Genomic DNA, 23,635 nt, shown 5'->3' on the forward strand with positions numbered 1-23,635 from the left:
AATCAAACAAACACGATACAGAAGTCAAATGATGTTTTTATGGGAACCTGCACACATAGACATCAAAGGAATTAGCAGACAAGGTGGCAAAGGAGGCTTCAAAAAATACTCAAGTAGATTTAATAGTTAGCATCAGTGGAACAGAAGTGAAGAGCATTATTAAACAGAGACTGAAGGAAAGGGGGCAAAAGAAGCAGAGGGAGGAAGAAAAGAAAGATGGTTTTACAGAATTCAAAGAAAGGTTGGAGAAATGAGAAGTGCAGGAACAAATAGGAGAAATGAAAGAATGATATCTAGATTCAGATTTGGACACACTGGATTAAATAACACATTGTTCAAAACAGGAAAACATAATAGGACTACTGTGGACAACAGTTTAGTTTAGTTTAGTTTATTTGCACATTTTTTGAAAGAAGAGTAAAACAGAAAAATAAAACAAATAAAAAATAAAACACATGTGCAGGTGAGGTAGAAACCCATGAGGGCTTATCTCAAAACCTCACCTTAAGAGATTAAACAAAGTTAAAATAAAATACAGTAAAAATAACAAAGGAAAATCACAAATAAAATGTACCCAATTGAAAATGACATACAAACATTGAAAACATAAAAATAGAGCAAAACAGGACATACAGTATGTAGACAATATAACAAAATCAGGACAATTCACTATTCACTACATATCTTTCTGACATCAAAGAATTTCTGAGTCTCAATTTGTATCTAGAAAAAGACAAAAAATCATCAAGTAAATAAAGATGCGTGTTCCATAATTTGACTCCACAGTATCTTATTGAGTCCTCGAGATGTACGACACATTGGTAGGTTATTGGTTTGTCTAGTTGAGTAATAGTTCACTTGAGAATTAAAAATGAAAAATGCTTTAAAGCTTTCTGGCAAGTTTGCACTCATGTATTTAACTTTAAAAATAAAGCTACTTATTTGAAGAATATTAATATGTTACACTTCAGAAAAAGTGGGGAGGACTTACAGGACTTGGAGAAAGTTGCCATTCTGAAAAAACTTTTCTGAAGTAATAGAATTTCATGAAGATATGTTTGGAAAGTGCTGGCCCATACAATGTTACAATAAGTAAGATACGGATATATTAGGCTGTAACAATTTTATATGTCTTCATAAAATTGTTTAAAGACCCCATTTATTTCTTTAGACGATGAAACTAACACATCCCCTTTTTTTATAACAGGAATTACGCTATTGTTAGTCTGTTGTTTTAATTGTCTTGCCAGTAGTTTGCCTGCTTTGTCCCTTCATAAAAAGTAGTTCGTAGTCGGAAAAGAGAATATTCTGCTTTTTTGTTATATATATTATTTAATTTAAACTTCAGGTTACACAAGTCCTTGTATAAATCATCAGTATAATGCTCTGATAGAGACTTCTCCAACTTAATAATTTCCGCTTCCAGCTTCGACAATAGGCCCATATTTTCCCTTTTCCTTCTGGCCTCCCACACTGAGGAAAGTTTCTCTGTTGTCCCCACATTTAGATCAAAAAACATGGTCAGGTCCTCAGCTAATTCTTTGCTAAACCCCTCGTCATTCAAAAGTGCGATGTTCATCCGCCACCTACCCCTCTTTTATACTAGTTTTTCTAATATTTTGGAAAAGCATGAAAGAACTGAGATGGGATGGTAGTTTGTAAAATGTCCTGGATCACCTGATTTAAAAAGTGGAATAACCTTTAATAACAGGAGACAGTGGAACATGTCAGAAGTTTAAAAAGAAGACAGATGATGGAGAACCTGACAGAAAGTACGTTTGGATTTAACAGAAATCTTACCAAAGAATTCAGAAAGTGAAGGCTATAGGATTTCATTTCAGTACCTTACAAACTAAGTTGATTGAGAAGATATAATTGATTTTTTTATTTTAAATGTTATTATTATTATTGCTAATATTATGTACAGAAAGTAGTAGACATTAGATATTTGGATTTTGCGCAAATTCACAAATTCGTTGTCTGCCAACCGCCATAAAAGATGACGTCAGCTGTGACGTGCCGTAAGTTTGTCCCGGAAGTGTCTCCTTCCAACTGATGTGTTCAGGAAGTAGAATGTGACTCAGCTGTTAGCTTAGCTGTTAGCACAGACAGACACAGCGGGCTAACATGCTGTGGTTTCAGGGCTCCATTCCAGACGCTATTAGCTCAGCTAAACAGCGGGGCTCCGTGTTCGTGGTCGTTATCACAGGTATGTGTGTGTCACAGGTGTGTCTGTCTGTGTGTGTGTGTGTGTGTGTGTGTCTGTCTGTGTGTCAGTGTGTCACAGTGTGTGTGTTTGTTTGTGTTAGCATGTAGCTACCGTTAGCAGGAACTAAGCTGTGAACAGCGCTAACCCATTTAACACCTTATTCACCTGTAACGAACATTTAACACCTTAATCACCTGTAACGAACATTTAACACCTTATTCACCTGTAACGAACATTTAACACCTTAATCACCTGTAACGAACATTTAACACCTTAATCACCTGTAACGAACATTTAACACCTTAATCACCTGTAATGAACATTTAACACCTTATTCACCTGTAACAAACATTTAACACCTTATTCACCTGTAACAAACATTTAACACCTTATTCACCTGTAACAAACATTTAACACCTTATTCACCTGTAAAGAACATTTAACACCTTATTCACCTGTATATAACGAACATTTAACACCTTATTCACCTGTAACGAACATTTAACACCTTATTCACCTGTAACGAACATTTAACACCTTATTCACCTGTAAAGAACATTTAACACCTTATTCACCTGTAACAAACATTTAACACCTTATTCACCTGTAAAGAACATTTAACACCTTATTCACCTGTATATAACGAACATTTAACACCTTATTCACCTGTAAAGAACATTTAACACCTTATTCACCTGTATATAACGAACATTTAACACCTTATTCACCTGTAACGAACATTTAACACCTTATTCACCTGTAAAGAACATTTAACACCTTATTCACCTGTAAAGAACATTTAACACCTTATTCACCTGTAAAGAACATTTAACACCTTATTCACCTGTATATAACGAACATTTAACACCTTATTCACCTGTAAAGAACATTTAACACCTTATTCACCTGTATATAACGAACATTTAACATCTTATTCACCTGTAAAGAACATTTAACACCTTATTCACCTGTAACGAACATTTAACACCTTATTCACCTGTATATAACAAACATTTAACACCTTATTCACCTGTAAAGAACATTTAACACCTTAATCACCTTTAACGAACATTTAACACCTTATTCACCTGTATATAACGAACATTTAACACCTTATTCACCTGTATATTGTCTGTGTGTGTGTTTCTAGGAGACGACGAGCAGTCTTCTCAGCTGATGTCCAGCTGGGAGGATGACATCGTATCAGAAACAGCAAACAGCTGCTGTGTGGCCATCAGAGTGGACGGAAAGAGGTATTGACCACATCTCACGTCAACACAGTCCTTCCTTTAGAATCACCTGCTGTCATATTAGCCTTCATACTGAATACTTAAAGGGATTCTTCACCCGTTGAAACATGAATCTGTGTTGACATTGGGTCATATATGTAGAAATGTGAAATACATTTTGAAGTTGGTGCCTTCTTGGCCAAGAAAAGGCAGAAAGTGTTTTTTTGGCTCACGTGGATGAAAGACACCAAATCCCAGAATGCACAGCACCGAAGGCCACTCCCACTAAGGTCTTCTATTTCAGAATCAGAAATACTTTATTAATCCCAGAGGGAAATTCGATTGTTACAGTTTCTCCAAAATATACAGTATAGCAGTAGAAATATAGAAATAAAAACATTTACAGACATATTTACTTCAACACATAAGACCATTTCCTCAACTTATTCAGAGATTTCTTCCAGAATTGATCTTGGAAATTCCTGGCAGAAAACAGACTCTATGTCTGTGTCCATAGACAAACAGTGAGAGCACCGACACTACCAGTCCGCCCCAGCTCGAGCCGGCCCGGGCTCCTCGTCCTCACCGCCGACATGCAGGCCTTACCCGCAATTCACACATACTCCTTACGCGCCACGGTCCGTCAGCGCCACGGTTTTGCTCCGTCGGACGGCTCGCGCCCATTCACACTGGATCCGTTTCTGCGACGTCAGCGCAGCGGAGCGCACCCATGACACATCACAGGAGAACTACAAGATCCCGCTGGAATAAAGAGAAAAACATGCAAACAACATGTTGCTTTGTCTTTCTGAGGATGCATTGTTGTTCATTCGGTTCCTGTTTTGACGTAATGTTGATAAAGTGATGAAAATTACGATCGCGAGTCCGTATATTGTGTTTTATTTTGAAATTGACCGGATGCTCTGTGCGTTTCCTTGTCTGATTTCCTGTCCGGGCTGTCATATTCTGTTCAGCTTGACGCGTTCCTGCGGTGTACTCCGGTGAAAATAGACTCGCTGCGTATTTGAAATGGAGCAGAGCGCAGTGCCGTTGGTGGCACAGTGTTTCTACCGTGTTGTAACGTGTTTCTACCGTGTTGTAACATGTTTCTACCGTGTTGTAACGTGTTTCTACCGTGTTGTAACGTGTTGTAACATGTTTGTAACATGTTTCTACCGTGTTGTAACATGTTTCTAACGTGTTGTAACGTGTTTGTAACATGTTTCTACCGTGTTGTAACATGTTTCTAACGTGTTGTAACATGTTTCTAACGTGTTGTAACGTGTTGTAATGTGTTTCTAACGTGTTGTAACGTGTTGTAACATGTTTCTACCGTGTTGTAACATGTTTGTAATGTGTTGTAACATGTTTGGAACATGTTTCTAATGTGTTGTAACATGTTTCTAATGTGTTGTAACGTGTTTCTAACGTGTTGTAACATGTTTCTACCGTGTTGTAACATGTTTCTACCGTGTTGTAACATGTTTCTAACGTGTTGTAACATGTTTCTAACGTGTTGTAACGTGTTGTAACATGTTTCTAACGTGTTGTAACGTGTTTGTAACGTGTTGTAACATGTTGTAACGTGTTTGTAACGTGTGGTAACGTGTGGTAACATGTAACATGTTTGTAACGTGTTTGTGACGTGTTGTAACATGTTTAACGTGTTGTAACATGTTTGTAACATGTTGTAACATGTTTCTAACGTGTTGTAATATTTTGTAATGTGTTTCTAACGTGTTGTAACATGTTTTGAATTCTTTCTTTTTCAAAGTGATACCTGTGTGCAGTTTTCTCAGATCTGTATCCTTTTTGTCTTAAGTTATTGATTAAATGATGATCTATGAAGCGAGTTATTGATCACTGAGGAGAGTTATTGATCTGTTAGGAGAGTTACTGATCTGTTAGGGGAGTTATTGATCACTGAGGAGAGTTATTGATCTGTTAGGAGAGTTATTGATCTGTTAGGAGAGTTACTGATCTGTTAGGGGAGTTATTGATCACTGAGGAGAGTTATTGATCTGTTAGGAGAGTTATTGATCTGTAAGGAGAGTTACTGATCTGTTAGGAGAGTTATCGATCACTGAGGAGAGTTATTGATCTGTTAGGGGAGTTATTGATCTGTGAGGAGAGTTACTGATCTGTTAGGAGAGTTATCGATCACTAAGGAGAGTTATTGATCTGTTAGGGGAGTTATTGATCTGTGAGGAGAGTTACTGATCTGTTGTACCGTGTTGTAACATGTTTCTAACGTGTTGTAACGTGTTGGAATGTGTTGTAACATGTTTCTACCGTGTTGTAACATGTTTGTAATGTGTTGTAACATGTTTGTAACGTGTTTGTAATGTGTTGTAACATGTTTGTAACGTGTTTCTAACGTGTTGTAACGTGTTTCTAACGTGTTGTAACGTGTTTCTACCGTGTTGTAACGTGTTTCTAACATGTTTCTAACATGTTTCTAACATGTTTGTAACGTGTTGTAACATGTTTCTAACGTGTTTGTAACGTGTTGTAACATGTTTCTAACGTGTTTGTAACGTGTTGTAACATGTTTCTAACGTGTTGTAACGTGTTTGTAACGTGTTGTAACATGTTTCTAACGTGTTGTAACGTGTTGTAACGTGTTGTAACATGTTTCTAACGTGTTGTAACGTGTTTGTAACTTGTTGTAACATGTTTGTAACGTGTTGTAACGTGTTTGTAACGTGTTTGTAACGTGTTGTAACATTTTGTAACGTGTTTGTAACATGTTGTAACATGTTTGTAACGTGTTGTAACATGTTTGTAACGTGTTGTAACATGTTTGTAACGTGTTTCTAGCGTGTTGTAACATGTTGTAACATGTTTGTAACGTGTTGTAACATTTTGTAATGTGTTTCTAACGTGTTGTAACATGTTTTGAATTCTTTCTTTTTCAAAGTGATACCTGTGTGCAGTTTTCTCAGATCTGTATCCTTTTTGTCTTAAGTTATTGATTAAATGATGATCTATAAAGAGAGTTATTGATCACTGAGGAGATTTTTAGATCTGTTAGGAGAGTTATTGATCACTGAGGAGAGTTATTGATCTGTTAGGAGAGTTACTGATCTGTTAGGAGAGTTACTGATCTGTTAGGAGAGTTATCGATCACTGAGGAGAGTTATTGATCTGTTAGGGGAGTTATTGATCTATGAGGAGAGTTACTGATCTGTTAGGAGAGTTATTGATCTATGAGGAGAGTTTTTGATCTGTTAGGAGAGTTATTGATCACTGAGGAGAGTTATTGATCTGTTAGGAGAGTTATTGATCTGTGAGGAGAGTTATTGATCTGTGAGGAGAGTTATTGATCTGTTCGGAGAGTTATTGATCTATGAGGAGAGTTATTGATCTGTTAGGAGAGTTATTGATCTATGAGGAGAGTTATTGATCTGTTCGGAGAGTTATTGATCTATGAGGAGAGTTATTGATCTGTTAGGAGAGTTATTGATCTGTGAGGAGAGTTATTGATCTGTTCGGAGAGTTATTGATCTATGAGGAGAGTTATTGATCTGTTAGGAGAGTTACTGATCACTGAGGAGAGTTACTGATCTGTGAGGAGAGTTATTGATCTGTGAGGAAGGTATTGATAAGCCATGTGGGATCAGCCGAACAGATTTTTATTATCCCTCTCCATTATAACTTAAGGTGACATGTTTGAGCAGTCTGTTCCAGGTGAAGATCTATGTATTGTTAAATATGTAGTCATGACGACTGTGATTGGTCTAACGTGAGACAGAGAGGAGCTTTCCTGCAGCTTGTCCAAACAGAAGTTTACACAAAGCATTTGGGCCATTTTCCTTAAATCCTTTCCCGTGAAGATCCAGTGGTGTGCATACCGTCGAGCTTCTTCATCGGAGACAATGGCATTCCACTGGAGGTCATCGCTGGCAGCGTGTCTGCTGAAGAGCTGATCAACAGAATTCACAGGGTGAAGCAGGTAATATTACCATAAACAGTGTCTTATAAGTGAGATAATAAACATTTGACAGACCAGATCATAAACAGCCTACATTATACACAGATCACTTAAGAGATCAGGCATTTAACAGGTGATTCCTCCTGATCACTCCTCATGTTACATCGTTCAGCTCTCTGTAGGCTGCAGTTCTTCTGAATTTCCCCTCTGGCATCAATAAAGTATTATCCTATCCTAATGGTTCTGCATGCTAAACAATTTAACCTGTTTTCTGACAGATGCATGCTCAGCAGATTGGACCAGACACAATGCCTCCTGCAGAGAACAGTCCCCATGACAACAGGGCTTCACATCCAGCTCCAGAACCAGCTCCAGATTCAGATCCAGGACCATCAGGAGGTGTCACGTCAGCAGCAGAAACAACAAAAGGTGTGACAAAGAAGCTCTCTCTGTGTCTTTGAGTTTCTCTGTCTATCTCTCACTCTCTCGCTCTATCTGTCTGTGTCTATGTTCTTCTCCACTCTTTCGTTCAGATTGTGATTCTGTTGAACTACACGTAGCATTGATAGAAAGACAAATATTCTCATTATAGCATAATTTGATTTATATAGCGCTTTTCTAAATACTCAATATCAGGAGCAGTCCTTCTGAAATTATGTAGAAATGTTTAGGAGTGTAAACGTGATAACAGCATTAAACTCTGTGTGTGTGCGTGTGCGCGTGTGTGTGTCTCAGTGAGTCCTGCTGATCAAACCTCCTCTCAGCATCAGAGTGACGAGAACCTGGAAGCTAAAGTGGAGAGGTGAGAGCACACCTGTAGCTGTGATGTGTGTACTGTCCAGTTACTTTTACATGTTTACATTTATATATTTTTCCATTTAATCTTTCAGGTTGACGAAGAAACTGGAGGAGAGACGAGAGCAGAAGAAGGTGGGAGAAGACGAGGTGAGGAAACATGTGCTGCACTCAGGTCTGATAGCTTTATCCCGTCTGCTCTTTTATAAAGCGTCTCCAGATAACACTTGTTATGAATTGGCACTATTCAAATAATGATTGATTGAAGTGACCTTAAGTTTGGCTTGATTACCTGGTTACTTTTGTGCTCTGTGTCATTAGCTTAATGAGCTAGCAGGAGCTAGCTCCTGTAGAGATTTGATGAAGCCTTGGCGTTCTTGTCTCTGATTGGTCGGTTTGTTGTGACTCAGAACGAGATCAGGAAGGAGATGGAGCGGAGGAAGACGGGCAAAGACGTGCAGGACTTCAAGAAGAAACAGGAAGACGAGAAGACGAAGAGACTCTTGGAGGAGAGGAACCGAGAGAAAGCCGAGGAGAGAGCAGCCCGAGAGCGAGTAAAACAGCAGATTGCCATGGTAACGTCACCGTCAACATCCACCCCCGAAACCCGAGACCCCCAAAACCCCGAAATCCAACCTAACCGATCCTTATATTTATAATATAGAGATATAGATTAAATGATAATAATAATATTCTCCGTGTTCAGGACCGCGCTGACCGGGCGGCGCGTTACGCTAAAGTCCAGGAGGAGGATCAAGCGGCTAAACTGGCAGCCCAGCAGGTGAGACAGGCGGAGCAGGAGGCCCGGAGGGAGGTGCTGCTCAGGGAGAGGAGGTACATCCTGTGTGTCTATCTGTGTGTCTGTCTGTGTGTCTGTCTGTCTGTGTGTGTGTCTGTCTGTGTGTCTGTCTGTATGTCTGTGTGTCTGTCTGTCTGTGTGTGTGTCTGTGTGTCTGTATGTGTTTGTCTGTCTGTCTGTCTGTCTGTCTGTGTGTCTGTCTGTCTGTCTGTCTGTCTGTCTGTCTATCTGTGTGTCTGTCTGTGTGTCTGTCTGTGTGTGTGTCTGTCTGTCTGTCTGTCTGTCTGTGTGTCTGTATGTGTCTGTGTGTCTATCTGTGTGTCTGTCTGTGTGTCTGTCTGTGTGTCTGTCTGTCTGTCTGTCTGTGTGTCTGTCTGAGTGTCTGTCTGTCTGTCTGTCTGTGTGTCTGTCTGTGTGTCTGTGTGTGTGTCTGTGTGTCTGTCTGTCTGTCTGTGTGTCTGTGTGTCTGTGTGTGTGTCTGTGTGTCTGTCTGAGTGTCTGTCTGTCTGTGTGTCTGTCTGAGTGTCTGTCTGTGTGTCTGTCTGTCTGTCTGTTTTTCTATAGTGTGTATGTACTGATATTGAAATGTGGGTTTGTGTTAACAGCACCGTGGCGAGGATACAGTTCCGGCTCCCGGACGGCTCTTCCTTCACGAACCAGTTCCCGTCACAGAGCAGACTGCAGGAGGCTCGAAACTTTGCTGTCCAGGTGTGTTTCTGTTTCCTTCTACCTGTAAAGAGTTGACTACCACTGTGTCCTCTCTGTCTCTCCTCTACTACTTAACTTAAATAGTGTGCACTCCTCTACTCCTCACACTCGTTAACTTAAATAGTGTGCACTCCTCTACTCCTCACACTCGTTAACTTAAATAGTGTACTCCTCTACTCCTCACACTCGTTAACTTAAATAGTGTGCACTCCTCTACTCCTCACACTCGTTAACTTAAATAGTGTGCACTCCTCTACTCCTCACACTCGTTAACTTAAATAGTGTCCACTTCTCTACTCCTCACACTCGTTAACTTAAATAGTGTACTCCTCTACTCCTCACACTCGTTAACTTAAATAGTGTGCACTCCTCTACTCCTCACACTCGTTAACTTAAATAGTGTGCACTCCTCTACTCCTCACACTCGTTATACTCCTCACACTCATTAACTTAAATAGTGTCCACTTCTCTACTCCTCACACTCGTTAACTTAAATAGTGTACTCCTCTACTCCTCACACTCGTTAACTTAAATAGTGTGCACTCCTCTACTCCTCACACTCGTTAACTTAAATAGTGTGCACTTCTCTACTCCTCACACTCGTTAACTTAAATAGTGTGCACTCCTCTACTCCTCACACTCGTTATACTCCTCACACTCGTTAACTTAAATAGTGTACACTTCTCTACTCCTCACACTCGTTAACTTAAATAGTGTTCACTCCTCTACTCCTCACACTCGTTAACTTAAATAGTGTCCACTTCTCTACTCCTCACACTCGTTAACTTAAATAGTGTGCACTCCTCTACTCCTCACACTCGTTATACTCCTCACACTCATTAACTTAAATAGTGTACACTTCTCTACTCCTCACACTCGTTAACTTAAATAGTGTGCACTCCTCTACTCCTCACACTCGTTAACTTAAATAGTGTACACTTCTCTACTCCTCACACTCGTTAACTTAAATAGTGTGCACTCCTCTACTCCTCACACTCGTTAACTTAAATAGTGTGCACTCCTCTACTCCTCACACTCGTTATACTCCTCACACTCGTTAACTTAAATAGTGTACACTTCTCTACTCCTCACACTCGTTAACTTAAATAGTGTGCACTCCTCTACTCCTCACACTCGTTAACTTAAATAGTGTGCACTCCTCTAGTCCTCACACTCGTTAACTTAAATAGTGTGCACTCCTCTACTCCTCACACTCGTTAACTTAAATAGTGTGCACTCATCTACTCCTCACACTTGTTAACTTAAATAGTGTGCACTCCTCTAGTCCTCACACTCGTTAACTTAAATAATGTGCACTCCTCTAGTCCTCACACTCGTTATACTCCTAACACTCGTTAACTTAAATAGTGTGCACTCCTCTACTCCTCACACTCGTTAACTTAAATAGTGTACACTCCTCTACTCCTCACACTCGTTAACTTAAATAGTGTACACTCCTCTACTCCTCACACTCGTTAACTTAAATAGTGTCCACTCCTCTAGTCCTCACACTCGTTAACTTAAATAGTGTGCACTCTTCTAGTCCTCACACTCGTTATACTCCTCACACTCGTTAACTTAAATAGTGTACACTCCTCTGCTCCTCACACTCGTTAACTTAAATAGTGTGCACTCCTCTAGTCCTCACACTCGTTAACTTAAATAGTGTGCACTCCTCTACTCCTCACACTCGTTAACTTAAATAGTGTGCACTCCTCTACTCCTCACACTCGTTAACTTAAATAGTGTCCACTTCTCTACTCCTCACACTCGTTAACTTAAATAGTGTGCACTCCTCTACTCCTCACACTCGTTATACTCCTCACACTCGTTAACTTAAATAGTGTACACTTCTCTACTCCTCACACTCGTTAACTTAAATAGTGTGCACTCCTCTACTCCTCACACTCGTTAACTTAAATAGTGTGCACTCCTCTAGTCCTCACACTCGTTAACTTAAATAGTGTGCACTCCTCTACTCCTCACACTCGTTAACTTAAATAGTGTGCACTCATCTACTCCTCACACTTGTTAACTTAAATAGTGTGCACTCCTCTAGTCCTCACACTCGTTAACTTAAATAGTGTGCACTCCTCTAGTCCTCACACTCGTTATACTCCTAACACTCGTTAACTTAAATAGTGTGCACTCCTCTACTCCTCACACTCGTTAACTTAAATAGTGTACACTCCTCTACTCCTCACACTCGTTAACTTAAATAGTGTACACTCCTCTACTCCTCACACTCGTTAACTTAAATAGTGTCCACTCCTCTAGTCCTCACACTCGTTAACTTAAATAGTGTGCACTCTTCTAGTCCTCACACTCGTTATACTCCTCACACTCGTTAACTTAAATAGTGTACACTCCTCTACTCCTCACACTCGTTATACTCCTCACACTCGTTATACTCCTCACACTCGTTAACTTAAATAGTGTGCACTCCTCTACTCCTCACACTCGTTAACTTAAATAGTGTACACTCCTCTGCTCCTCACACTCGTTAACTTAAATAGTGTACACTCCTCTGCTCCTCACACTCGTTAACTTAAATAGTGTGCACTCCTCTAGTCCTCACACTCGTTAACTTAAATAGTGTGCACTCCTCTAGTCCTCACACTCGTTAACTTAAATAGTGTGCTTATCAAATAAATTTAAGATTCACAAGTCACATTTTTACAGGTATTTGCAACTCAGGAATTTTGTAGCATCTAACTCTGATTACTTCCCTCAATGCTCGCCGGTTTCCCTGCTAGATTCAATTTTGAAATGTAAAATGGACACCAAACATACATTTATATATTGCTCAACTCACATAATGTTACTGGTCTGGAGAGCCTTAAGAATAAGTGGGAGGCAGACCTGGGTGGGGTAATTGCAGAGGCAGTTTGGCATGAAGTCATACTTATTCATATTTATTCCTCCTCGTGTGCACGCTGTAATTCAGTTTAAAGTTGTTCGTCGTTTGCATTGGTCCAAAGATAAACTAGCTAAATTTAAAACAGATCTTGACCCAACATGTGATCGTTGTAAACAGGCTCCTGCCACTTTGTCACATATGTTCTGGACATGCCCAAAACTTCTTGGTTTCTGGTGCTCTGTTTTTGAGACCTTTTCAAGAATATGTGGGACAACGGTAGACCCCTCTCCACTGATCTCTCTGTTTGGTGTTGCCCCAATGAACACTCCTGTTAATGGGCACCAAACCAATATGATAGCCTTTTGCTCCCTTTTGGCCAGAAGACTAATATTATCTAAATGGAAGGACATATGGCCAATGGATAAGGGAGGTCATGTTTCTTGTCCACTTAGAGAAAATCAGATATACTATAAGAGGTTGCACCAGGAAATTCTATATATTTTGTTGAAGATATGACAGCTAATAACATAACTATGTCATCTTTTTATTGTTTTATTATTTTTTTCTTTTTTCTGTTTTGTTTTTTTAATGTATTTTATTATTTTCTGTCTGTTATTTATTGGCTGGCTGCAGGCTTACTGATGATCCAGTGCTCGGGGATTTGTGGATTGGAAAGGTTTCCTTTCTGACTGTCTTATGTTTGTGCTGTTGTTGTTTATGTTTTTGTGATATATTTGAAAAATAAAAAGACCTTGGAAAAAAAAAAAAATTTAAATAGTGTGCACTCCTGTACGTCTACCACTTGTGAACTTGGAGGAGGATTGTTCATTGGGCCCAGGATTCAGAGCCATGCCATGTACAGACTGTCTGAGTGAAATCACGATAACCCTCTCATTTGTCATTATGTGCTGCTCCTGTTTCAGGAAGTGGGAAATCGCTATGGCAACTTCTCCTTGGCAACAATGTTCCCTCGGCGGGAGTTCACCAATGAAGACCTCGAGCGGACTTTGCTGGAGCTGGAACTGGCTCCCAGTGCTTCCATAGTGCTGCTGCCAGTGAGTTTAACGAGTCTCAGCCAAGTCTGCGAAACATGTTCTGGTCGAGTCCAGGAGAGTGAAACAAGCTGACCAGTTTCGGTGTCGGTACTAGACTAACTGACGGTCAGACAGCTGGTTTAAAAATAATTGTTAAGAAAGTTAGCAGGGGGATGTAAGTCTGCTCTGTTCATGGTAAAACATTAGCTTAGCTTCTATAAGGCAGGATGGGGAAACATGTTGTTACATGTCTCTAGTCAGTGTCTGACGTGTCTCTAGTCAGTGTCTGACGTGTCTGACGTGTCTCTAGTCAGTGTCTGACGTGTCTCTAGTCAGTGTCTGACGTGTCCGTTGTTTTGATGCGTCTCTAGTCAGTGTCTGACGTGTTTCTAGTCAGTGTCTGACGTGTCTCCAGTCAGTGTCTGACGTGTCCGTTGTTTTGACGTGTCTCTAGTCAGTGTCTGACGTGTCTCTAGTCAGTGTCTGACGTGTCTCTAGTCAGTGTCTGACGTGTCCATTGTTTTGACGTGTCTCTAGTCAGTGTCTGACATGTCTCTAGTCAGTGTCTGACGTGTCTCCAGTCAGTGTCTGACGTGTCCGTTGTTTTGACGTGTCTCTAGTCAGTGTCTGACGTGTCTGTTGTTTTGACGTGTCTCTAGTCAGTGTCTGACATGTCTCTAGTCAGTGTCTGACGTGTCCATTGTTTTGACGTGTCTCTAGTCAGTGTCTGACGTGTCTGTTGTTTTGACGTGTCTCTAGTCAGTGTCTGACATGTCTCTAGTCAGTGTCTGACGTGTCTCTAGTCAGTGTCTGACGTGTCCGTTGTTTTGACGTGTCTCTAGTCAGTGTCTGACGTGTCTGTTGTTTTGACGTGTCTCTAGTCAGTGTCTGACGTGTCTGTTGTTTTGACGTGTCTCTAGTCAGTGTCTGACATGTCTCTAGTCAGTGTCTGACGTGTCCATTGTTTTGACGTGTCTCTAGTCAGTGTCTGACGTGTCTGTTGTTTTGACGTGTCTCTAGTCAGTGTCTGACATGTCTCTAGTCAGTGTCTGACGTGTCTGTTGTTTTGACGTGTCTCTAATCAGTGTCTGACGTGTCTCTAGTCGGTGTCTGACGTGTCCGTTGTTTTGACCTGTCTCTAGTCAGTGTCTGACGTGTCTCTAGTCAGTGTCTGACGTGTCTCTAGTCAGTGTCTGACGTGTCTGTTGTTTTGACGTGTCTCTAGTCAGTGTCTGACGTGTCTGTTGTTTTGACGTGTCTCTAGTCAGTGTCTGACATGTCTCTAGTCAGTGTCTGACGTGTCTGTTGTTTTGACGTGTCTCTAGTCAGTGTCTGACGTGTCTTTATTCAGTGTCTGACGTGTCTCTAGTCAGTGTCTGACGTGTCTGTTGTTTTGACGTGTCTTTAGTCAGTGTCTGACATGTCTCCAGTCAGTGTCTGACATGTCTCCAGTCAGTGTCTGACGTGTCTCTAGTCAGTGTCTGACGTGTCTCCAGTCAGTGTCTGACGTGTCTCTAGTCAGTGTCTGACGTGTCTGATGTGTCTCTAGTCAGTGTCTGACATGTCTGTTGTTTTGACGTGTCTCTAGTCAGTGTCTGACGCGTCTGTTGTTTTGACGTGTCTCCAGTCAGTGTCTGACGTGTCTCTAGTCAGTGTCTGACGCGTCTGTTGTTTTGACGTGTCTCTAGTCAGTGTCTGATGTGTCTGTTGTTTTGGCGTGTCTGTTGTTTTGACGTGTCTTTAGTCAGTGTCTGACGTGTCTGTTGTTTTGACGTGTCTGTTGTTTTGACGTGTCTGTTGTTTTGACGTGACTCTAGTCAGTGTCTGATGTGTCTGTTGTTTTGACGTGTCTCCAGTCAGTGTCTGACGTGTCTCTAGTCAGTGACTGACGTGTCTCTAGTCAGTGTCTGACGTGTCTCCAGTCAGTGTCTGACGCGTCTCTAGTCAGTGTCTGACGTGTCTCCAGTCAGTGTCTGACGCATCTCTAGTCAGTGTCTGACGTGTCTGTTGTTTTGACGTGTCTTTAGTCAGTGTCTGACGCGTCTCTAGTCAGTGTCTGACGTGTCTGTTGTTTTGACGTGTCTTTAGTCAGTGTCTGACGCGTCTCTAGTCAGTGTCTGACGTGTCTGTTGTTTTGACGTGTCTTTAGTCAGTGTCTGACGTGTCTCTAATCAGTTTCTGACGTGTCTCCAGTCAGTGTCTGACGCGTCTCTAGTCAGTGTCTGACGTGTCTCCAGTCAGTGTCTGACGTGTCTCCAGTCAGTGTCTGATGTGTCTGACGTGTCTCTAGTCAGTGTCTGACGTGTCTGTTGTTTTGACGTGTCTCTAGTCAGTGTCTGACGTGTCTCTAGTCAGTGTCTGACGTGTCTCCAGTCAGTGTCTGACGTGTCTCTAGTCAGTGTCTGACGTGTCCATTGTTTTGACGTGTCTCTAGTCAGTGTCTGACATGTCTCTAGTCAGTGTCTGACGTGTCTCCAGTCAGTGTCTGACGTGTCCGTTGTTTTGACGTGTCTCTAGTCAGTGTCTGACGTGTCTGTTGTTTTGACGTGTCTCTAGTCAGTGTCTGACATGTCTCTAGTCAGTGTCTGACGTGTCCATTGTTTTGACGTGTCTCTAGTCAGTGTCTGACGTGTCTGTTGTTTTGACGTGTCTCTAGTCAGTGTCTGACATGTCTCTAGTCAGTGTCTGACGTGTCTCTAGTCAGTGTCTGACGTGTCCGTTGTTTTGACGTGTCTCTAGTCAGTGTCTGACGTGTCTGTTGTTTTGACGTGTCTCTAGTCAGTGTCTGACGTGTCTGTTGTTTTGACGTGTCTCTAGTCAGTGTCTGACATGTCTCTAGTCAGTGTCTGACGTGTCCATTGTTTTGACGTGTCTCTAGTCAGTGTCTGACGTGTCTGTTGTTTTGACGTGTCTCTAGTCAGTGTCTGACATGTCTCTAGTCAGTGTCTGACGTGTCTGTTGTTTTGACGTGTCTCTAATCAGTGTCTGACGTGTCTCTAGTCGGTGTCTGACGTGTCCGTTGTTTTGACCTGTCTCTAGTCAGTGTCTGACGTGTCTCTAGTCAGTGTCTGACGTGTCTCTAGTCAGTGTCTGACGTGTCTGTTGTTTTGACGTGTCTCTAGTCAGTGTCTGACGTGTCTGTTGTTTTGACGTGTCTCTAGTCAGTGTCTGACATGTCTCTAGTCAGTGTCTGACGTGTCTGTTGTTTTGACGTGTCTCTAGTCAGTGTCTGACGTGTCTTTATTCAGTGTCTGACGTGTCTCTAGTCAGTGTCTGACGTGTCTGTTGTTTTGACGTGTCTTTAGTCAGTGTCTGACATGTCTCCAGTCAGTGTCTGACATGTCTCCAGTCAGTGTCTGACGTGTCTCTAGTCAGTGTCTGACGTGTCTCCAGTCAGTGTCTGACGTGTCTCTAGTCAGTGTCTGACGTGTCTGATGTGTCTCTAGTCAGTGTCTGACATGTCTGTTGTTTTGACGTGTCTCTAGTCAGTGTCTGACGCGTCTGTTGTTTTGACGTGTCTCCAGTCAGTGTCTGACGTGTCTCTAGTCAGTGTCTGACGCGTCTGTTGTTTTGACGTGTCTCTAGTCAGTGTCTGATGTGTCTGTTGTTTTGGCGTGTCTGTTGTTTTGACGTGTCTTTAGTCAGTGTCTGACGTGTCTGTTGTTTTGACGTGTCTGTTGTTTTGACGTGTCTGTTGTTTTGACGTGACTCTAGTCAGTGTCTGATGTGTCTGTTGTTTTGACGTGTCTCCAGTCAGTGTCTGACGTGTCTCTAGTCAGTGACTGACGTGTCTCTAGTCAGTGTCTGACGTGTCTCCAGTCAGTGTCTGACGCGTCTCTAGTCAGTGTCTGACGTGTCTCCAGTCAGTGTCTGACGCATCTCTAGTCAGTGTCTGACGTGTCTGTTGTTTTGACGTGTCTTTAGTCAGTGTCTGACGCGTCTCTAGTCAGTGTCTGACGTGTCTGTTGTTTTGACGTGTCTTTAGTCAGTGTCTGACGCGTCTCTAGTCAGTGTCTGACGTGTCTGTTGTTTTGACGTGTCTTTAGTCAGTGTCTGACGTGTCTCTAATCAGTTTCTGACGTGTCTCCAGTCAGTGTCTGACGCGTCTCTAGTCAGTGTCTGACGTGTCTCCAGTCAGTGTCTGACGTGTCTCCAGTCAGTGTCTGATGTGTCTGACGTGTCTCTAGTCAGTGTCTGACGTGTCTGTTGTTTTGACGTGTCTCTAGTCAGTGTCTGACGTGTCTCTAGTCAGTGTCTGACGTGTCTCCAGTCAGTGTCTGACGTGTCTCCAGTCAGTGTCTGACGTGTCTTTAGTCAGTGTCTGACGTGTCTCTAGTCAGTGTCTGACGTGTCTCTAGTCAGTGTCTGACGTGTCTGTTGTTTTGACGTGTCTTTAGTCAGTGTCTGACGTGTCTTTAGTCAGTGTCTGACGTGTCTCCAGTCAGTGTCTGACGTGTCTTTAGTCAGTGTCTGACGTGTCTCCAGTCAGTGTCTGACGTGTCTCTAGTCAGTGTCTGACGTGTCTCCAGTCAGTGTCTGACGTGTCTCTAGTCAGTGTCTGACGTGTCTCCAGTCAGTGTCTGACGTGTCTTTAGTTAGTGTCTGACGTGTCTCTAGTTAGTGTCTGACGTGTCTGTTGTTTTGACGTGTCTTTAGTCAGTGTCTGACGCGTCTCTAGTCAGTGTCTGACGTGTCTGTTGTTTTGACGTGTCTTTAGTCAGTGTCTGACATGTCTCCAGTCAGTGTCTGACATGTCTCCAGTCAGTGTCTGACGTGTCTCTAGTCAGTGTCTGACGTGTCTCCAGTCAGTGTCTGACGTGTCTCTAGTCAGTGTCTGACGTGTCTGATGTGTCTCTAGTCAGTGTCTGACATGTCTGTTGTTTTGACGTGTCTCTAGTCAGTGTCTGACGCGTCTGTTGTTTTGACGTGTCTCCAGTCAGTGTCTGACGTGTCTCTAGTCAGTGTCTGACGCGTCTGTTGTTTTGACGTGTCTCTAGTCAGTGTCTGATGTGTCTGTTGTTTTGGCGTGTCTGTTGTTTTGACGTGTCTTTAGTCAGTGTCTGACGTGTCTGTTGTTTTGACGTGTCTGTTGTTTTGACGTGTCTGTTGTTTTGACGTGACTCTAGTCAGTGTCTGACGCGTCTCTAGTCAGTGTCTGACGTGTCTGTTGTTTTGACGTGTCTTTAGTCAGTGTCTGACGCCTCTCTAGTCAGTGTCTGACGTGTCTGTTGTTTTGACGTGTCTTTAGTCAGTGTCTGACGCGTCTCTAGTCAGTGTCTGACGTGTCTGTTGTTTTGACGTGTCTTTAGTCAGTGTCTGACGTGTCTCTAATCAGTTTCTGACGTGTCTCCAGTCAGTGTCTGACGCGTCTCTAGTCAGTGTCTGACGTGTCTCCAGTCAGTGTCTGACGTGTCTCCAGTCAGTGTCTGATGTGTCTGACGTGTCTCTAGTCAGTGTCTGACGTGTCTGTTGTTTTGACGTGTCTCTAGTCAGTGTCTGACGTGTCTCTAGTCAGTGTCTGACGTGTCTCCAGTCAGTGTCTGACGTGTCTCCAGTCAGTGTCTGACGTGTCTTTAGTCAGTGTCTGACGTGTCTCTAGTCAGTGTCTGACGTGTCTGTTGTTTTGACGTGTCTTTAGTCAGTGTCTGACGTGTCTTTAGTCAGTGTCTGACGTGTCTCCAGTCAGTGTCTGACGTGTCTTTAGTCAGTGTCTGACGTGTCTCTAGTCAGTGTCTGACGTGTCTCCAGTCAGTGTCTGACGTGTCTCTAGTCAGTGTCTGACGTGTCTCCAGTCAGTGTCTGACGTGTCTTTAGTTAGTGTCTGACGTGTCTCTAGTTAGTGTCTGACGTGTCTGTAGTTTTGACGTGTCTTTAGTCAGTGTCTGACGTGTCTCCAGTCAGTGTCTGACGTGTCTTTAGTCAGTGTCTGACGGGTCTCTAGTCAGTGTCTGACGTGTCTGTTGTTTAGACGTGTCTTTAGTCAGTGTCTGACGTGTCTCTAGTCAGTGTCTGACGTGTCTCCAGTCAGTGTCTGACGTGTCTTTAGTCAGTGTCTGACGTGTCTCCAGTCAGTGTCTGACGTGTCTTTAGTCAGTGTCTGACGTGTCTCTAGTCAGTGTCTGACGTGTCTTTAGTCAGTGTCTGACGGGTCTCTAGTCAGTGTCTGACGTGTCTGTTGTTTAGACGTGTCTTTAGTCAGTGTCTGACGTGTCTCTAGTCAGTGTCTGACGTGTCTCCAGTCAGTGTCTGACGTGTCTTTAGTCAGTGTCTGACGTGTCTCCAGTCAGTGTCTGACGTGTCTGTTGTTTTGACGTGTCTTTAGTCAGTGTCTGACGTGTCTCTAGTCAGTGTCTGACGTGTCTCCAGTCATTGTCTGACGTGTCTTTAGTTAGTGTCTGACGTGTCTCTAGTCAGTGTCTGACGTGTCTGTAGTTTTGACGTGTCTTTAGTCAGTGTCTGACGTGTCTCCAGTCAGTGTCTGACGTGTCTCTAGTCAGTGTCTGACGTGTCTCCAGTCAGTGTCTGACGTGTCTTTAGTCAGTGTCTGACGTGTCTCCAGTCAGTGTCTGACGTGTCTGTTGTTTTGACGTGTCTTTAGTCAGTGTCTGACGTGTCTCTAGTCAGTGTCTGACGTGTCTCCAGTCATTGTCTGACGTGTCTTTAGTTAGTGTCTGACGTGTCTCTAGTCAGTGTCTGACGTGTCTGTAGTTTTGACGTGTCTTTAGTCAGTGTCTGACGTGTCTCCAGTCAGTGTCTGACATGTCTTTAGTCAGTGTCTGACGTGTCTCTAGTCAGTGTCTGACGTGTCTGTTGTTTAGACGTGTCTTTAGTCAGTGTCTGACGTGTCTCTAGTCAGTGTCTAATGCATCTATTGTGATTGGTCCTTGCAGCAGTCTAGTAGACCTTCTAACACGGTGGCTCAGTCCTCTGGGGGCAGTATCTGGGCGGTTCTGGGCACGCTCCTCTACCCTCTGCTGGCTGTGTGGAGATTCCTCAGCTCCTTCCTGTTTACAGCCCCGCCCCCTCCTGGAACGTCATCCAGAGACCCCGTCCAGCACCAGTCCAACTCCTACACAAACTCCACAGCAGCATCGGACAAAACAAAGCGGTAAGGTGGAACTGCTTTCCGGGTAACACCTGTCCTCCTGAAGGATGCTCCCTCATGGGGGGTTAGGGTCCTACATGTAGAATCCTATTCACTTTTTCTTTAATTAAAGGTCAACAGAGGGGGGTTAAGAACCTTCAGGTTCTGTGAGGTACTTGGTAATAATAACCTTAGGGAGGCTTTACATTTTAGCAGAGAGAGTGTGTGTGTGTGTGTGTGTGTGTGTGTGTGTGTGTGTGTGTGTGTGTGTGTGTGTGTGTGTGTGTGTGTGTGTGTGTGTGTGTGTGTGTGTGTGTGTGTGTGTGTGTGTGTGTGTGTGTGTGTGTGTGTGTGTGTGTGTGTGTGTGTGTGTGTGTGTGTGTATTATTTATGATGCATGTGTCTTCCCCCAGGGAAACTCTGTCCAAACACTCGGTGGAGAAACGTCCCAGAGACTTCAAGAAAGACGGTAAAGTTTGCCGTCTGAGGACTCAGGAGGACAGCGAGGATGACAACAACACCTGGAACGGGAACTCCACCCAGCAGATGTAGCGCCCCCCTCAGGCTTTGTGCTGTAATAGTTCAGTCTGATCCTTATCTTCTCCTCCTGTGTTCAAGGCTCTGCTCCATGCTTGTTCATTAAATCAATAATCATTTATTGATCCTCTCTGGGCTCAGGGTCAGGGTAAGAGTGTGTCTGATCCTGGTTTACCCTAGACCGGCTCAGGTAACAGCACAGTCGGAACCAACCAGGTCCAAACAAGTCTATGTAAACCCGGTCTATGTAGCCCTGGTCTATGTTTAACTGGTCTATGTAGACCAGGTCAATGAATACCAGGACTATGTGAACCAGGCCTAACTCTCTATAATGCTCTGCTGTCAGTGACCTTTGACCTACCTGTTGTAATGTGAGCCAGCTGATGGAGTCTCTCTGATCGTTCAACTTTGAACTCACCAGGATGATTACCTGACCTTTGACCGCAGACCGTTTTGTTTAACATGTTTTATCACACACACACACACACACACACACACCTGTTGGTACCAACAGTGGATGGCTTCTGTAGATCTAAGTAACTATGAAAAATAAAGCAGCGTGTTTTTCACAAGGTCTGAGACGTGGGGTTTTTTGGTTAACTTAACTAGTTATTGGTTAACTTTAATAGAACTCTAACTAGTTATTGGTTAACTCTAACTAGTACTGTGTGGATCATCTCTTGATAAGGAGGGTCAATGGAGAGCAAACCAAAGAGTTCATTGATGACATTCAAAATAACTGAAAACCTTGACTCGTTATAGTCCTTTATTTATTTTGCTTAAACATATGTTTCATGATGAAAAAAACTGTAGAATAAGTACAACAAAGAGGGTTATGTCACTCTCCCAACTGTCCACACTTTGTGTCGTCTGTAAATTGAAAGCTCTGACGTCGTTGAATCCGTACAGCTGAAGGGTTCACAACAGAGTTCAGCATACCCAGTCTTTCTCTGAGTAGGGGTTAGGGCACCAAAAAGCCTGAGGTTATGGTTAGTAATGATCACAATGCTGGTTTCTGATCATTGATGGTCTGGACTGGAGGGGGGTCAGATTATATTCATCACCTTAACATCATGTCCTACTTTGACTACATGGCCTTTGGCTGTATTGACATAACATCATAGTTCCAGCTTGTTAAAAATATTACATCATCTTAAACTGGTCCTTTCCGTTAAAGAAGTTTTTATGCACGATCTGCTCCGACCTCCGCCTCAGCGGCAAGGAAGTGTGGACAACAGGAACGAGAGGAATACAAAGGAGAAATCCTTCTTGCATGTTATCCCGTATGCTCTTTAGTAAAGAGTCTCCAGATAACACTTGTTATGAATTGGCGCTGTACAAATAACGATTGATTGTTTGCAGCATCCAGGCTGAGGGCTGACACTCAGTATCCTACGTGACCTCAGCCTACAATGACGTTAGCCTCTATTCACTGACATAATAAGCCATACAATATATTACTATATCTACTGTAATTTGCAAGTTTATAAGCATACATTTGCACAGTTTTGAAAAGAGCTATCGTGTAGAAATAAAATAAGTAGGGTTGTCAACATTAATAAGTTAATCATGATTAATCTCATGTTATTTTGTCCCTTTATGCTCACCGTAGATAGTCCTCCTCCGTGTCTCCCTGTTGTCAGAGGCTGTGTCCGAAATCACTCATTCCCTCCACATTCTGTAATGAGTTATATGTAGTGGACTCAATCGTGCACTCACTCATCAAAATTAAAAAACATTTTAGACGCTACTCGCTCACTCTCCGGCCGCTGACAGTGACGTCATTGTTGTCGCGCAACTAAAACGTGCATCTTAGCAACGGCCGAGGATCAATAATAACGGTAAATAACGACATGAACTTCAGTGATAACTTAAGTTATACTGACAACTCACAAAACATTTACAAATAATAAGTAAATATAAAAATATTGAATTAGAGATATAATGGAACTAATTTCTTCACGCTCACAGACTCTGGTCTCGTGTCTGTCTTCATCATCAGGACAAACTACCGTCAGTAACGTTAACGATCTGTGACTCTTTATTTAAACTGATCCCAGATTTCATTCAAAACGCTCCAAATATGAACTTTGTTGTGTTTCTGTGTTCACGCTCCTGTCGTCCATCTGAGAGCAGTCGAGTCAAACGGCAACCTCTGCTCGTAAAAATCTTTGAACCGCAATGCATGATGGTACACATTGCTCGGATAGCGACCATTGGCTGTACACTACTTTCACAATGCACTCTGGGATACATTGACTGGACTATATAGGGTATGATCTTGTTCACTCAGAATTCAGGCAGCACTACAAAATGGTATGGTCACAATATAGTGTAGTATATAGTGAATAGGGAGTGATTTCGGGCACAGTCTCAGTGATGTAAAAGAAGGACACGGCTGCATCTTTGAATGTCTCATTTCACTTTAAGAAACTCTCAGACAGCT

General features: G+C 42.5%; 1 protein-coding gene across 2 annotated transcripts; it reads left to right on the plus strand.

Annotated features, from left to right (window-relative positions):
* The first annotated feature begins 2,050 nt into the window (after nucleotides 1-2,050).
* ubxn4 (UBX domain protein 4) lies at nucleotides 2,051-21,765 on the plus strand. 2 transcript variants are annotated; one of them, XM_061034430.1, is made up of 13 exons: nucleotides 2,051-2,209; nucleotides 3,360-3,462; nucleotides 6,359-6,387; nucleotides 7,275-7,393; nucleotides 7,651-7,801; nucleotides 8,108-8,174; nucleotides 8,263-8,317; nucleotides 8,578-8,742; nucleotides 8,874-9,001; nucleotides 9,572-9,674; nucleotides 13,458-13,589; nucleotides 20,459-20,676; nucleotides 21,066-21,765. In XM_061034430.1, exons 1-13 carry the CDS (start codon nucleotides 2,128-2,130, stop codon nucleotides 21,202-21,204), a joined length of 1,491 nt encoding a protein of 496 aa, XP_060890413.1. In that variant the 5' UTR covers nucleotides 2,051-2,127; the 3' UTR covers nucleotides 21,205-21,765. The 2 variants fall into 2 exon arrangements, with proteins under 2 accessions (XP_060890413.1, XP_060890412.1); XM_061034429.1 differs by lacking the exon at nucleotides 6,359-6,387 and adding an exon at nucleotides 5,213-5,241 and having other exon boundaries at nucleotides 2,052-2,209.
* Nucleotides 21,766-23,635: the final 1,870 nt, after the last annotated feature.

Source organism: Labrus mixtus, unplaced genomic scaffold (genome assembly GCF_963584025.1).
Source record: "Labrus mixtus unplaced genomic scaffold, fLabMix1.1 SCAFFOLD_127, whole genome shotgun sequence".
Taxonomy (NCBI): domain Eukaryota; kingdom Metazoa; phylum Chordata; class Actinopteri; order Labriformes; family Labridae; genus Labrus; species Labrus mixtus.

Coding starts and splice junctions, on each gene's coding strand:
- ubxn4 (XM_061034430.1), top strand. CDS start 2,128: ATGCTGTGGTTTCAGGGCTCCATTCCAGACGCTATTAGCTCAGCTAAA. Junction 6,388..7,274: donor TGTGCAGTTTTCTCAGATCT/GTATCCTTTTTG, acceptor TTTCCCGTGAAG/ATCCAGTGGTGTGCATACCG. Junction 20,677..21,065: donor GCATCGGACAAAACAAAGCG/GTAAGGTGGAAC, acceptor GTCTTCCCCCAG/GGAAACTCTGTCCAAACACT.